This window comes from Mustelus asterias, unplaced genomic scaffold (genome assembly GCF_964213995.1).
Source record: "Mustelus asterias unplaced genomic scaffold, sMusAst1.hap1.1 HAP1_SCAFFOLD_42, whole genome shotgun sequence".
NCBI classification, from domain to species: Eukaryota; Metazoa; Chordata; class Chondrichthyes; order Carcharhiniformes; family Triakidae; genus Mustelus; species Mustelus asterias.
The window spans coordinates 304,471-318,934 of NW_027590119.1; the positions used below are offsets into that span (position 1 = coordinate 304,471).

Consider the following 14,464-nt stretch of genomic DNA (forward strand, 5'->3'; position numbering starts at 1 on the left):
TTTTTTCAAAACAGGAAATAGGCCCAGCAGCAGCCTGGGAAGGTTTTGGAGGGTTTAAAAGTGCTTACCTTGGAGGTTTCAGCCTCATTGTTCCACAGGAGCAGGCTGAGGGTAAGGGAGCTTGTTTGTGCACTAATTTATTTATTTATTTTTCAGTTAAATTTGTGAAAAAAATCGGAGGTTTTTTTCAAAACAGGAAATAGGCCCAGCAGCAGCCTGGGAAGGTTTTGGAGGGTTTAAAAGTAGGCCGCACCTTTGAGCGGGCAGCGTCGTTAGCGGGCAGTGGAGTGAGCAGGGGACAGAGTGAGAGCTGAAGGGCTTTGGCTCAAAACGGGCTTTGGCGAGAACAGGCAGAGGCGAGAGGAGGTTATTTTTTCTTTTTCAGAAAGTTTGTTCCTGTATTTCCCCAGAGTAAAAAAAATATGCCAGGCAAGATGTTGGAATGCTCCTCTTGCAGGATGTGGGAGATCAGGGAGACCTCCGGTATCCCTGACGACAGCACCTGCAAAAGATGTAGTCAGCTGCAGCTGCTAGCAAAGCGTGTTAGGGAACTGGAGCAGGAGCTTGATGACCTCCATCTAATTCGAGAGAATGAGACGTATATAGACAATAGATATAGGGAGATAGTTACACCTAAACAGCAGAGCACAGGAAATTGGGTTACTGTAAGGAGAGGAAATGGCAGTGTGAAAGGACAGGCAGAGCAGGGTTCCCCTGTGGACATACCCCTCCACAACAGGTATACTGAATTGGATACTGTTGTGGCAGATGCTTTACCTGGGACAAGCTGCGACAGCCGGAACTCTGATACTGAGTCTGGTGCTACAGCGCAAAAGGGTGGGATGAAGAAGAGGAGAGCAGTAGTGATAGGGGACTCGATGGTCAGAGGTACAGACCGGAGGTTCTGTGGTCGGGACAGAGACTCCCGCATGGTTTGTTGCCTCCCAGGTGCCAAGGTCAGCGATGTCTCTGATCGCGTGCACAGCGTTCTAAAGAGGGAAGGTGATCAGCCAGATGTCCTGGTACATGTCAGTACCAATGACGTGGGAAGGAAGAGTGAGGAAGTCCTAAAGAGTGAGTACAAAGAGCTTGGAAGGAAGTTAAAAAGCAGGACCCCGAGGGTAGTAATCTCAGGATTGCTACCTGAGCCACATGCCAGTGAGGGCAGGAGTAGGATGCTTGGGTGGATAAACACGTGGCTGAGGAACTGGTGCAGGGGGCAGGGTTTCCAATTCTTGGATCATTGGGACCTCTTCTGGGGTAGGTGGGACCTGTACAAGAGAGACGGGTTACACCTAAACTACAAGGGGACCAATATACTTGCAGGGAGATTTGCTAGTGTTATTGGGGAGCGTTTAAACTAGATTTGCAGGGGGGTGGGAACCAGAGTGCCAGAGCAGATAGTGGAGCAGGGGTAAAAAGACAGGTTAGTTCAAGCAAAATCACAAATGGAAGGGTAGAGTGTGGTGGAAATAATTTTTTGAGGTGTGTCTATTTCAATGCCAGGAGTATTGTGGGGAAGGCAGATGAGCTGAAGGCGTGGATAGACACATGGAAATATGACATTATAGCCATTAGTGAAACTTGGCTACAGGAGGGGCAGGACTGGCAGCTCAATGTTCCAGGGTTCCAATGTTTCAGGCGGGATAGAGGCAGAGGGATAAAAGGTGGGGGGGGGGGGTGGCATTGTTGGTCAGGGGAAATGTTACAGCGGTACTCAGACAGGATAGATTAGGGAGCTTGTCTACAGAGGCCCTATGGGTGGAGCTGAGAAACAAGAAAGGTATGACCACATTAATGGGCTTGTATTATAGACCACCCAATAGTCAGCGAGAATTGGAGGAGCAAATCAGCGGAGAGATAGCTGACAACTGCAAGAAACACAAAGTTGTGATCGTAGGGGATTTTAATTTTCCACATATAGATTGGGACTCGCATACTGTTAAAGGTTTAGACGGGGTAGAGTTTGTAAAATGTGTTCAGGAGAATTTTCTACATCAGTATATAGAGGTGCCATCTAGAGAGGATGCGATATTGGATCTCCTATTGGGAAATGAGTTAGGGCAGGTGATGGATGTGAGTGTGAGGGAACACTTTGGATCCAGTGATCATAATGCCATTAGTTTCAACCTGATCGTGGCTAAGGATAGATCTGGTCCTCGGGTTGAAGTTCTGAACTGGAAAAAGGCCAAATTTGATGAAATGAGAAGGGATCTGGGAAGTGTGGATTGGCACAGGCTGTTCTCTGGTAAGGATGTAAATGGAAAGTGGGAGGCCTTCAAAGGAGAAATTTTGAGAGTGCAGAGTTTGTATGTTCCTGTCAGGATTAAAGGCAAAGTAAATCGGAATAAGGAACCTTGGTTCTCGAGGGAGATTGTAACACTGATTAAGAGGAAGAGAGAGTTGTATGAAATGTACAGGCAGCAAGGAACACATCAGATGCTCGAGGAGTCTAAAAAGTGCAAGAAGCTACTTAAGAGGGATATCAGGAGGGCTAAAAGAAGACATGAGGTTGCTTTGGCAGACAGAGTGAAGGAAAATCCAAAGAGCTTCTATAGGTATGTTAGGAGCAAAAGGATAGTGAGGGATTAAATTGGTCCTCTTGAAGACCAGAGTGGTACACTGTGTATGGAACCAAAAGAGATGGGGGAGATACTAAATGGTTTTTTTGCATCCGTATTTACTGAGGAAACGGGCATGGAGTCTACGGAAATAGGGCAAACTGGTAGGGAGGCCATGGAACCTTTACAGATTAAAGGGGAGGAGGTGCTCGCTGTCTTGAGGCAAATCAGAGTGGATAAATCCCCAGGACCGGACAGGGTATTCCCACGGACCTTGAGGGAAGCTAGTGTTGAACTTGCAGGGACCCTGGCAGACATATTTAAAATGTCAGTATTCACGGGGAAGGTGCCGGATGATTGGAGGGTGGCTCATGTTGTTCCGTTGTTTAAAAAAGGTTCCAAAAGAAATCCGGGAAATTATCGGCCAGTAAGTTTGACGTCGGTGGTGGGCAAGTTATTGGAAGGTGTGATAAGGGATAGGATCTACAAATATTTGGATAGACAGGGACCTATTAGGGAGAGTCAACATGGCTTTGTGCGTGGTAGGTCATGTTTGACCAATCTATTAGAGTTTTTCGAGGAGGTTACCAGGAAAGTGGATGAAGGGAAGGCGGTGGATGTTGTCTACCTGGATTTCAGCAAGGCCTTTGACAAGGTCCCTCATGGGAGGTTAGTTAGGAAGGTTCAGTCGCTAGGTATACATGGGGAGGTAGTAAATTGGATAAGACACTGGCTCAATGGAAGAAGCCAGAGAGTGGTTGTGGAGGATTGCTTCTCTGAGTGGAGGCCTGTGACTAGTGGTGTGCCGCAGGGATCGGTGTTGGGTCCATTGTTGTTTGTCATCTATATCAATGATCTGGATGATAATGTGGTAAATTGGATCAGCAAGTTTGCTGATGATACAAAGATTGGAGGTGTAGTGGACAGTGAGGAAGGTTTTCAAAGCTTGCAGAGGGATTTGGACCAACTAGAAAAATGGGCTGAAAAATGGCAAATGGAATTTAACGCAGACAAGTGTGAGATATTGCACTTTGGAAGGACAAACCAAAGAAGAACGTACTCGGTAAATGGTAGGACTCTGAAGAGTGCAGTTGAACAGAGGGATCTGGGAATACAGGTACAGAATTCCCTAAAAGTGACGTCACAGGTGGATAGGGTCGTAAAGAGTGCCTTTGGTACATTGGCCTTTATAAATCGGAGTATCGAGTATAAAAGTTGGAGTGTTATGGTAAGGTTATATAAGGCATTGGTGAGGCCGAATTTGGAGTATTGTGTACAGTTTTGGTCACCTAGTTACAGGAAGGATGTAAATAAGATTGAAAGAGTGCAGAGAAGGTTCACAAGGATGTTGCCGGGACTTGAGAAGCTGAGTTACAGAGAGAGATTGAATAGGTTGGGACTTTATTCCCTGGAGCGTAGAAGATTGAGGGGAGATTTGATAGAGGTGTATAAGATTTTGATGGGTATAGATAGAGTGAATTCAAGCAGGCTTTTTCCGCTGAGGCTAGGGGAGAAAAAAACCAGAGGGCATGGGCATGGGTTAAGGGTGAAAGGAGAAAAGTTTAAAGGGAATATTGGGGGGGGGGGGGCTTCTTCACGCAGAGAGTGGTGGGAGTGTGGAATGAGCTGCCGGATAAATGGTAAACTTTTAACATTTAAGAAAAACTTGGACGGATTCATGGATGAGAGGGGTGTGGAGGGATATGGTCCAAGTGCAGGTCAGTGGGACTAGGCATAAAATGGTTCGGCACAGACAAGAAGGACCAAAAGGCCTGTTTCTGAGCTGTAATTTTCTATGGTTCTATGGTTCTATGATACAAACTGTGCTCTGTGGCTTCACTGTTCTGACAGAATGTGGCCTGTCTCACTCAGCTTTTATCCCATTATGCTTTAGGGCAGTCTGCAGTTTGGCCAAGGTATACATTTTTGTACAAAAAGTACATATTTAAATCTGAAATACATATTTAAATTCTCTACCAGTGGTTATATGTGTCTCTATGCAGACAGTACCTTTGTATAATATAAATAAGGCACGTTGTAGTCCTTATTCTACGTTAGTCTAAGTCAGCCCACCCTGTTTCAATAGCCTTTATTAGTTTTTAATCTCAAGGTATTCTGAACTCTTCTAACAAAATAACTTTAAAAAACTTAAAGTTTATAATTAGCCTCAAGTAAGCTTACATTGACACTGCAATGAAGTTACTGTGAAAAATCCCCTCTCTAACAACAAAAGAAACTTGATTTTAAACTTCATCTATTAATGTTTTTGTTATATTCCTCAACCTATTTTAATTTGATCAGTTTTTGTGAGGGATGGGTAATTTCTATTCTTTATAAACTGGTTCACTCATTTTGTTAATTCTACATGGGCTCAGAGAATCAGAACACAGACTCTATCATCCATTTCCTTTTTCTCCTTTTGCCACCACTCTCTCTGTTTTGCGGGAGGGTCGTGGGGATTCCAATCAGACCAAATCATTGATTATAAAAGTAAAACAAAAACAGAAAGTGCTGGAAAATCCCAGCAGATCTGACAGCATCTGTAGGGGGAGAATAGAGCCAACGTTTCAAGTCTGGATTATCCTTCATGAGAGCTCCTATGAAGTGTCACCCAGACTCAAAATGTTGGCTCTATCATTTTATCGATAGGTTTCTTGTTCTTAGTTTCCAAAAGACAGGCAAGAAATTTGTCTGGTGCTCACTCGAGCTCTGATTTGTCACTGGCCATGCTTGGGTTGGACTATAAGCATTAGAATCCACTCTTAGAGGTCCACTTTTCAGTCCAGTGCTACTTGGTGTACTGTCACTTCACCGACTACCGGGTCACAAGACCTTCACAGTTCTTATCACAAATCTATGATAAAATAATTTAAGCAATGCCTGAGAACGCTTCTTAATCTACTTACCACCGTTTGTTGATTGATCAGACCCCCTTTTTACAGATTTGGATATCTCAGCCGCTGAATACCAGCTGGTTATTCATAGATTCATAGAATCCTACAGTGCAGAAGGAGGCCATTTGGCCCATCGAGTCTGCACCGATCACAATCACACCCAGGCCCAATCCCCGATGTATTTACCCTAGCTAGTCCCCCTGACACTAAGGGGCAATTTAGCTTGGCCAATCCACCTAACCTGCATATCTTTGGACTTTGGGAGGAAACCGGGGCACCTGGAGGAAACTGGGACACGGGGAATATGTGCAAACTCCACACAGACAGTGACCCAAGCCAGCCAGGAATCGAACCCGGGTCCTTGGCGCTGTGAGGCAGCAGTGCTAACCACTGTGCCACCGTGCCACCCCAGTTTAATTCTAAGTCAGTCTGAGTAAATAATCTCACCAGCTCCTCTGTTGGTGCCCTGCTAAGCAGCTTTAATGGTCCCTGATAGCAGAAACTGAGCAGTCACAGGAATGTGGTTAAGATGGTCCAGTCACATAATGCTTCACATTCAATCTGCTGTCCTTTAATTATAACAGGATATGTGGCTGTCTGTAGCTGCCTCGGCCATGGTCAACCCCAACACTGCCTTCTTGAACTGCTGCAATGCTTGAGATGTAAGTACACCCACAGTGCTGTTAGGGAGAGATTTCCAGCTACACATTCCTGACAAGATTCTGACAGGTTTAGATCAGGTGGACAAAGAAAAGCTGTTCCCATTAGCTGATGGGACAAGGATGAGGGGTCACAGATTTAAACTTTTGAGTCAGAGATGCAGGGGGGGATGTGAGGAAGAATATTTTGATGCTGTGAATGGTAATGACCTGGAACTTGCTGCCGACGAGGGTGGAGGAAGTGGAGACAATAAACAATTACAAAGGAAATTGGATGGACATTTGGGGGGTTTCAAACAGAAATGCTGACTAAATATCTCTGAACCTCCTAACATCCTGTCACTCTGTGATCCTTGTGAAATTTGAAACCAGGTATTCGCAACAAGTCGCAGCCCACTGGAGGCAAAGTCATGAGACCGACCAGTCCAGCAGAAAGAAACCCTCCGACCCTCCCCATTGACCAACTGTGAGAATGAACAAAATGCAGTCCTGGATGTAATTGAGAGCAGAAACAATGACAGCAGAATCTAACCCCTGGAATCACTCGTGAACTTGATGGTGTCTCAACAGTTGGGCTGAAACTCTGAATCCCTTCCCACACTGAGAGCAGGTGAATGATTTCTCCCCAGTGTGAACTCGCTGGTGTGTCTGCAGGCTGGATAACTGAGTGAATCCCTTCCCACATTGAGAGCAGGTGAATGGTCTCTCCCCAGTCTGAACTCGCTGGTGTCTCTGCAGGTGGGATAACCAAGTGAATCCCTCCCCATACTGAGAGCAGGTGAACGGCCTCTTCCCAGTGTGAACTCGCTGGTGTGACTGCAGGCTGGATGACTGAGTGAATCCCTTCCCACACTGAGAGCAGGTGAATGGCCTCTCCCCAGTGTGATCCCGCTTGTGTGCCCGCAGGTTGGATGAACAAGCGAATCCCTTCCCACACTGAGAGCAGCTGAAGGGCCTCTCCCCAGTGTGAACTCGCTGGTGCCTCCGCAGGGTGAATAAATGACTGAATCCCTCCCCACACTGAGAACACGTGAACGGTCTCTCCCCAGTGTGAACTTGCTGGTGTCTCTGCAGGCTGGATGACTGAGTGAATCCCTCCCCACACTGAGAGCAGATGAATGGTCTCTCCCCAGTGTGGCTGCGTCGATGAGCTTCCAGCTCTGATGGGTAACTGTATCTCTTCCCACAGTCCCCACATTTCCATGGTTTCTCCATGGTGCGGGTGTCCTTGCCGCTCTCTTGGGTGGACAATCAGTTGAAGCCTCGAACACACTCACAACACGAGTACAGTCTCTCCCTGCTGTGAATGATGTGATATTTATTCAGGCTGTGTAACTGGTTGAAACTCTTTAGTCCGTGCGCTGGAAGACTCTCACTCGAGTGTGGCAGTGTGTTGGTACTTTTCCAGTCATACTGATGTTTGAAATCTTTTCAAATCATTTCTGCTTCTGGATTCAAAGTCCGATGATATTCAGCTCTCAAGGAATATGACTCTGTCAGATCTAGACGTGACGTTTGAGATTTCGGCCTGTGATTCCTCTTTCAATATCCTGTAAAATGGGTTTACAAAAGTCATCACTGTCAGTACAGGATAGAAATTCAGAACAGACAATTCTCGTTCCTATGGAACATTCTTTCCTATTTCAGTCCCAAAAAGCTGTGAATCTCCATCCCACACACTCTCCCTCCATTCTCACTCTGCTGTATCTAATATTCACCCTCCCAATTCTCCTGAAGGTGCTGATTGAGGCTGATTGACAGATCCATGCTCACTGCTTCCTGTCCTGGACACAGAGACCATAACAAATAGGAGCTGCAGTCGGCCATTTGGCCCATCGAGCCTTTTAAATTATTCAATTAGATAATTCATTCATCTACCTCAGCATCATTCTCCCCACACTAAAGCCATATCCCTTGATATCTTCAATATCTAGAAACCAATCTCTCTCTTGAAAATAGTTGATGACTGAGGCTTCACTGTCCTCAGTGGTTGAGAATCCCAAAGCTTTACCACATCTTGAGTGAAGAAATCCCCTCACATCTTAGCTTTTGCTCCATCTTCTTGTCTGTTCCCCATAACTCTTGACACCCTTGTCAGTCAAAGATCTGTCTAACTGGAATATATTCAATGATCCTCAGCCTCCACTGGTCCCTGTGGAAGAGAAATCCTCTGAGAGAAGAGATGTCTGGACCTGCAGGGTCTATTCGGGCCGTGCGGCCGAGAGCGGGTGTTTGTGAAGCCACAGCTCCCTTCCTCCCCCGACTCCATTACTCCCGCAGCCCCACCGACTCACCCACTGAAAAAAGCGTCTCCCACATTCACAGGACTCCGAGCAAAGTGACACTGCGCATGCTCCAGATACAGCACTGCGCCTGCGCAATAGGCTCCTGTGGAATGACTGGGGCACGTTCACAACCGCAGGGGCACCTGGGAATTAAAGGCGTCATTGTCACAGACGATAATAGAAAATTATCTTGTGCAATTCAGATCAATTAATTTTTAAAAATGCATTCCTCGGAATTTGTGCGCTGCCATTCTCTATTTCTAAAATTGATTTAAACCAGTGCTCTCCTGTGGGAATAGCCCGAGTTTTTAAAACTTTTCCCATTGGTTTCCCTCTCTCTCTCTTCTGTCCTGAAGGTGCTCACACTGGTTGGGTAAATCCCACAGAGACTGGTTTCTTTCACTTTCTTTCTCCTGATGCTGAATATTCTGTTTTATGGAATGATACATCACAGATGGAAACCATTTGGCTAATCCTGCCCAGTCGGGCTGTCTTTAAGATCTATCCAGTTAATCCCACAGCCCTGCTGGCAGAGTGAGAACAATATCTATATACTGCAGCAATGCAGGAGGTGAATGGAAAATGTTTTCCAGTTGCATACCTCTCAGACACACTGTAGCCAAATCGGCCACCTGAAATGATGATTTGTAAAGCATTCTGGGACAATTGGACAAGAACTAAAACGACAGGCTGCAGCCTAAAAGACAGAGATAAACGGGCTGCAACCCAGACGAGTTAATACACAGGATATGGGTCATCTCGAGGACAATAGAGACTTTCTGGTCAAGCTGGGTCGTTTATCAGACATAGGGGTGCCGTAACGCCTTATTGGGAGGGAGGCGTGTTTTCTACATGCCCCCAGCACCTACAGACGTGGCCGTTGGGGATACACCCAGAGATTGGTGTGGCAGCACCCGATTGGACTTTATCGATCAGGGTGATCAAGTCCTGATCGATTGATTGGCAATGGCCAAAAGGGGCACGAAACCCAATGGGGTATAAAGGGTGCTGCGTAACCAAGAATCTCTCTCTCTCTCTGACTCCACGAACGAGCTACAACAGTGGTGACCATCGCCAGCAACGACCAGCACGAGGAGAGCCACCACACCCGAGAAGGAGGGAAGACCAGAGTCAGAGTACCAGACCAGACCAAAGGACCAGACTATGCAGAGGGCGACCGAGGCCAGCGCACAGATAAAGGCCAATATCTGCTTGGGTCCTTGCCAGTCACGCAAAGTTAAGTCAAGGTCTTGGATTGGATTTGAACTTTACTATTTTCTGTAAGATAACTTATTGTTGGTTGGGTGGGTGATTATTGATTGTGTGTTTTAAATAAATGTTGGTTGTACTAACAAGACGTCTACTCGCAGTTCTTTGTCCATCATATAAGGGTTGAAACAGGCTGTGCAGCAGGCACAACACACACTCACCCCTAGAAAGATAAATTGGCCTGTGTACGAAGCAGATATTAAGGTTACACTTAAAATTAAAACAGAAAGTGCTGGAAAAATGCAGCAGTCACCGGGGCCGAGTTTATGGTCAAAATGATGATGCTGAGCTGCCGTTAGAAAATAACCAGCAATCCAAAAAGCCACACAAAATATTGAATCAAACAAAATTGATCAAAGATTGAGCCAAAATATTCTGTTTTCCAACATGGTGCGATGATTTTTTTGAGATTGTTTTAATGTTCTCCCAATTACCTGGTGTAGTCTGGGTTTATTTTATACTCACTCCCACCCATCGCTGTCCATGAAGCACATTACCCCCACTCTGATTCTCCATCCCATCAGAGACAACTCAGTCACTGACTGGAAATTAGGGCTTTTAATGAGAGCTCTGACAACCGAGAATGCACCATAGGCAGAATCAACCCGAGCTAACAAACCCCAGACAGTGAACATTATCCCCCAGACCCGAATATAAAACAGTGAACATTATCCCCCCCAGACCCGAATATAAAACAGTGAACATTATCCCCCCCAGACCCGAATATAAAACAGTGAACATTATCCCCCAGACCCGAATATAAAACAATGAACATTATCCCCCAGACCCGAATATAAAACAGTGAACATTATCCCCCCCAGACCCGAATATAAAACAGTGAACATTATCCCCCCCACACTTGAATACAAAATTGTCCTGATGGATTCAGACAGCATTATCACAATATTCCAAATGTGTTTTTTCCAGGAATAGATTCAGCGGCTGCATCACTGGAGGCCAGAGATACTGTCCTCAAACTCGGCTCATGTGAGGAATCCCTCCAATGAGGCTCAGGAATGTTGCAACCAGAGTCACGTGGTCACCAAGTGTGTAACTGAACAAACTACCGCAACGTTGAAGATGTGTTTCAGTGTGAAATGATTTGCTTCACCTGTTGCTTCAGATTTGAGAGAAAATTTCCCTTTCTGGGGTAATTTGACCTTGACCCAGGCACTTTTCAGATCTGAAAATGATGGCCTTTACAATCACAAGGCTGCACAATACAGAGGGAACACTAATCTGTTTCATTCTGCGACCATGTCGTGGTTACACGAGTGATACTTTCCACTAATTAGCTGCCAGCACCAAAAAGGCATTCAGCCTCCCACACAAATGAGCAAGTGAGTGGCTGATAGAATAAAACAGCATGTTCCTTGATTTGTCAGAATAGGCAGTGGTTTTTTTTCAGCAGCCCACACTCACAAAACCAAAAATACAATGTTTACTGTGATTACAGATTGGGCAGCACTTGCTGAACAATCCTGAGTGTGCCAATAGCTACACTCATAATCAATTGAAGATGATCAATCGAGTTCATAATGCGGCTCAGTTATAGTCGCGAAAAGCAACTTACATTTATACGCAGCGATCCTTTCCCTGCAAACAAAAGGAGAATTTTCAAGCCTTGCACCTTTTTTGAATTTCCCAGAAGCTTGAGAAACCTACAGTCTTCTATTGATTTCTCCATGGTAATGTTTCAAGTCAATGAGAGTCCACCAATAGTGATCATTTGAAATTTGGCATTCTTCTGTTTGTCCTGATAAGTGCATGATGAAGAGATTCAGCAACACGTCTCTCCTTTCAGCAATATTCAAGTTCAGTTCTAACAAGTATCTGTGCATTGTTTTATGTTCCTTGATAATTAAATGTGATCGTGGAAGTGTCACTGTGAATAATGTGCAAGTCAGTAAGAATTGTCAGCATTTTCTAATTGGAAATATTAATCAGTGGAACCTTTCAGACACTGAATTGTACAGTTTGCACCAAACATCAATTTAAAATTGCAGGAAAAGTTCATAAAATGATTAGAAACAAGTTCCTGTTGAGAGTTGCTGAATTTTTAAAAAATCACAGATGGTGCTTTTAAAAGGGGACACAACAGCCCTGAAAATCAGTGACATCTCAGAATATTAAACTTCAGCCAGTTGTAGCGATTGTTAATGTCAGCAGAAACAAACCAAATATTGTCAGACTATCAATCCTGGATGTGATTAACAGCTGCAGTAATAGCAAAATCCAACTCCTGCAGGCAATTGTGAACTTACAGATGTGTCAGCAAGTGGGATGACCGAGTGTATCCCTTCCCACACACACAGCAGGTGAAAGGCCTCTCCCCAGTGTGGGTGAGCTCATGTAAATGCAGGCTGCCAGACTGAGTGAATCCCTTCCCACACATGGAACAAGTGAATGGTCGCTCCCCAGTGTGAGTCGGTTGATGTGCAGTGAGGATTGATAACTGCCTGAAACTCTTTCCACAGTATGAGCAAATAAATGGCTTCTCCTCAGTGTGAATTCGCTGATGTGACAGGAGGCCGGATGAATTGGTGAATTCCCTCCCACATGTGGAACAGGTGAACGGCCTTTCCCCAGCGTGAACTCGCTTGTGTGCACTGAGGTTGGATGAAGACCTGAACCTCTTTCCACAGGGAGTGCAGCTGAACGGTCTCTCCTCTGTGTGAATTCGCTGGTGTAACAGCAGGTGGGATGAGGTAGTGAATCCTTTCCAACACACAGAACAGATGAATGACTTCTCTCCAGTGTGACTGTGTCTATGGTTTTCCAGCAAGTATGGATAATTGAATCCTTTACCACAATCATCACATTTCCATGGTTTCTCCATTTTCCCAGCCCCAATGTGACCGTGTCGATGGGGTTTCCAACCGGGATGGATAATTGAATCCTTGACCACAATCCTCACATTTCCACGGTTTGTCCATGGTGCTGGTGTCATTCTGTCTCTCCAGGTTGGATGATTACTTGAAGCCTCATCCACATACAGACCATGTGTATGGTTTCTCTCCACTGTGAATGGTGTGGTGTTTTTCAGGCTGTGTAACTGGTTAAAGCTCTATCCACAGTCAGTTCACTGGAGCACTCTCACTTGGGTGTGTTTCAGTTCTTTTGCTGTCACTTTGAATTTTGAAATTTTCTTCCACTGACAAAACAGGGAACGATTTCTCCCGCCACTGTCAAAAGCAATCATATTTAGGTCATGATGGATCGAATGGCTCTGTCAGATCTTGACCTGAAGTTTAGCTTGAGTTTCCTGTCTGTGAATCCTCCTCCTCTGTTCACCAATGAAACACCACGGTGACCATTAACATGGGCCTGTTCAGAGGAGAGGCTCTATTTTATTTGTGCCAAGCACCAGGGGAATTACCTCCTGCACAGACACATGGGTATCATCAGTCACAGAAAATAATTGCAGCTGGTGTCTCAAACCTCATTTTACCATTTGCTCCCAGACAGTCACAATTCAATTTTGAAAAGCAAACTGAAATCTGCAATTATGGGGTAAATTAAAACACATTTTAATGGTCATTTTCAGAATGACTATTCCCGAGAATTAATTCCCAAGTCAGTAAATTAAAATTCTCATCAGCAATGTAGGCGGCACAGTGGTTAGCACTGCTGCCTCACAGCTCCAGGGACCTGGGTTCGATTCCCAACTTGGCTCACTGTCCGTGTGGAGTCTGCCCGTTCTCCCCATGTCGGCGTGGGTTTTCTTCAGATGCTCCAGCTTCCTCCCATCGTCCAAACATGTGCAGGTTAGTTGCATTGGCTATGCTAAATTGTCCCTTAGTATCCTGGGATGAGTAGGTCAGAGGGATTAGCAGGTTACATCTGTGGGGTTATGGGAATAGGGCCTAGGTGGGATTGTTGTCGGTGCAGACTCGACGGGCCGAATAACCTCCTTCAGCACTGTAGGGATTCTATGAAATACATTGGGAGAATTGCTATTTTAATGGGTATTTTCACAAAGTCTATAAAATGATTTTTCAAAACAAATTAATATTTTCTTCAACAGATGATTAATAAATAAAAAGTATTTAATAAAACAACCACTCACTGTGGGGTTCAGGATTCTAACTCGGGGTTTCTGAGCTCCAGGAACCACTAACTGAACCAGCCGGGAATTGTCTCCACAAAACTTCCCCAACTCCCTCCCGGGAAAAAGCTGCAAACTCGGGAGCTGCAGCTTTTTACTGGGGGTGTTGGGGCTTCCAGCGGGTGTTTGTGAATCCTCCCCGCCCACCTCCCAGGGTTTCCTTCCTTCCCAGAGATGAGAGTCCTCATTGATTTGAGGCCAAAGTGTAGCCTCTTATTTATTGTCCTCCTCCCCCATCCTCTGATGTGAACCATCCTCCAGTGGCTGAGCCAGGATGGGGCCGTTAACCTGGGCCTGTTCCCGGGAGGAAGGGAGGGAGAAGCCCCGCAGCTGCAAACCAGGGAGCTGACAATGATTCTGAAGGGTTTGCGGATCCACAAAGTGTTTCCAAATCCTCCCAGCCACCGCCTAACGCTGACTCCGCTTCTCTGTGCCTTACAAATTTGGTGGAGTTTTTTGAGGACGTGACAAAAACGGTTGATGAAGGAAGGGCCGTGAATGTCGTCTATATGGATTTCAGGAAGGCATTTGACAAAGTCCCACATGGCAGGTTGGTTAGGAAGGTTAAGGCTAATGGGATACAAGGAGAAGTGGCTAGATGGGTGGAGAACTGGCTTCGCCATAGGAGACAGAGGGCAGTGGTCGAAGGGTCTTTTTCCGGCTGGAGGTCTGTGACCAATGGTGTTCC

At 45.5% G+C, this 14,464-nt stretch overlaps 2 protein-coding genes across 2 annotated transcripts in view; one reads left to right on the forward strand and one right to left on the reverse strand.

Moving 5' to 3' along the window:
• The window catches only part of LOC144482753 (uncharacterized), a 36,752-nt gene extending 26,067 nt beyond the window's left edge, over positions 1-10,685 (forward strand). Inside the window, exon 3 of the transcript XR_013495953.1 lies at positions 10,596-10,685. The gene's annotated coding sequence lies outside the window, so the exon portion shown is untranslated. The remainder of the gene's footprint in view (positions 1-10,595) is intronic.
• Positions 6,655-7,329, reverse strand: LOC144482706 (uncharacterized). The gene has a single exon (XM_078201548.1). The coding sequence runs from the start codon at positions 7,327-7,329 to the stop codon at positions 6,655-6,657; it is 675 nt and encodes a 224-aa protein (XP_078057674.1).
• Positions 10,686-14,464: the final 3,779 nt, after the last annotated feature.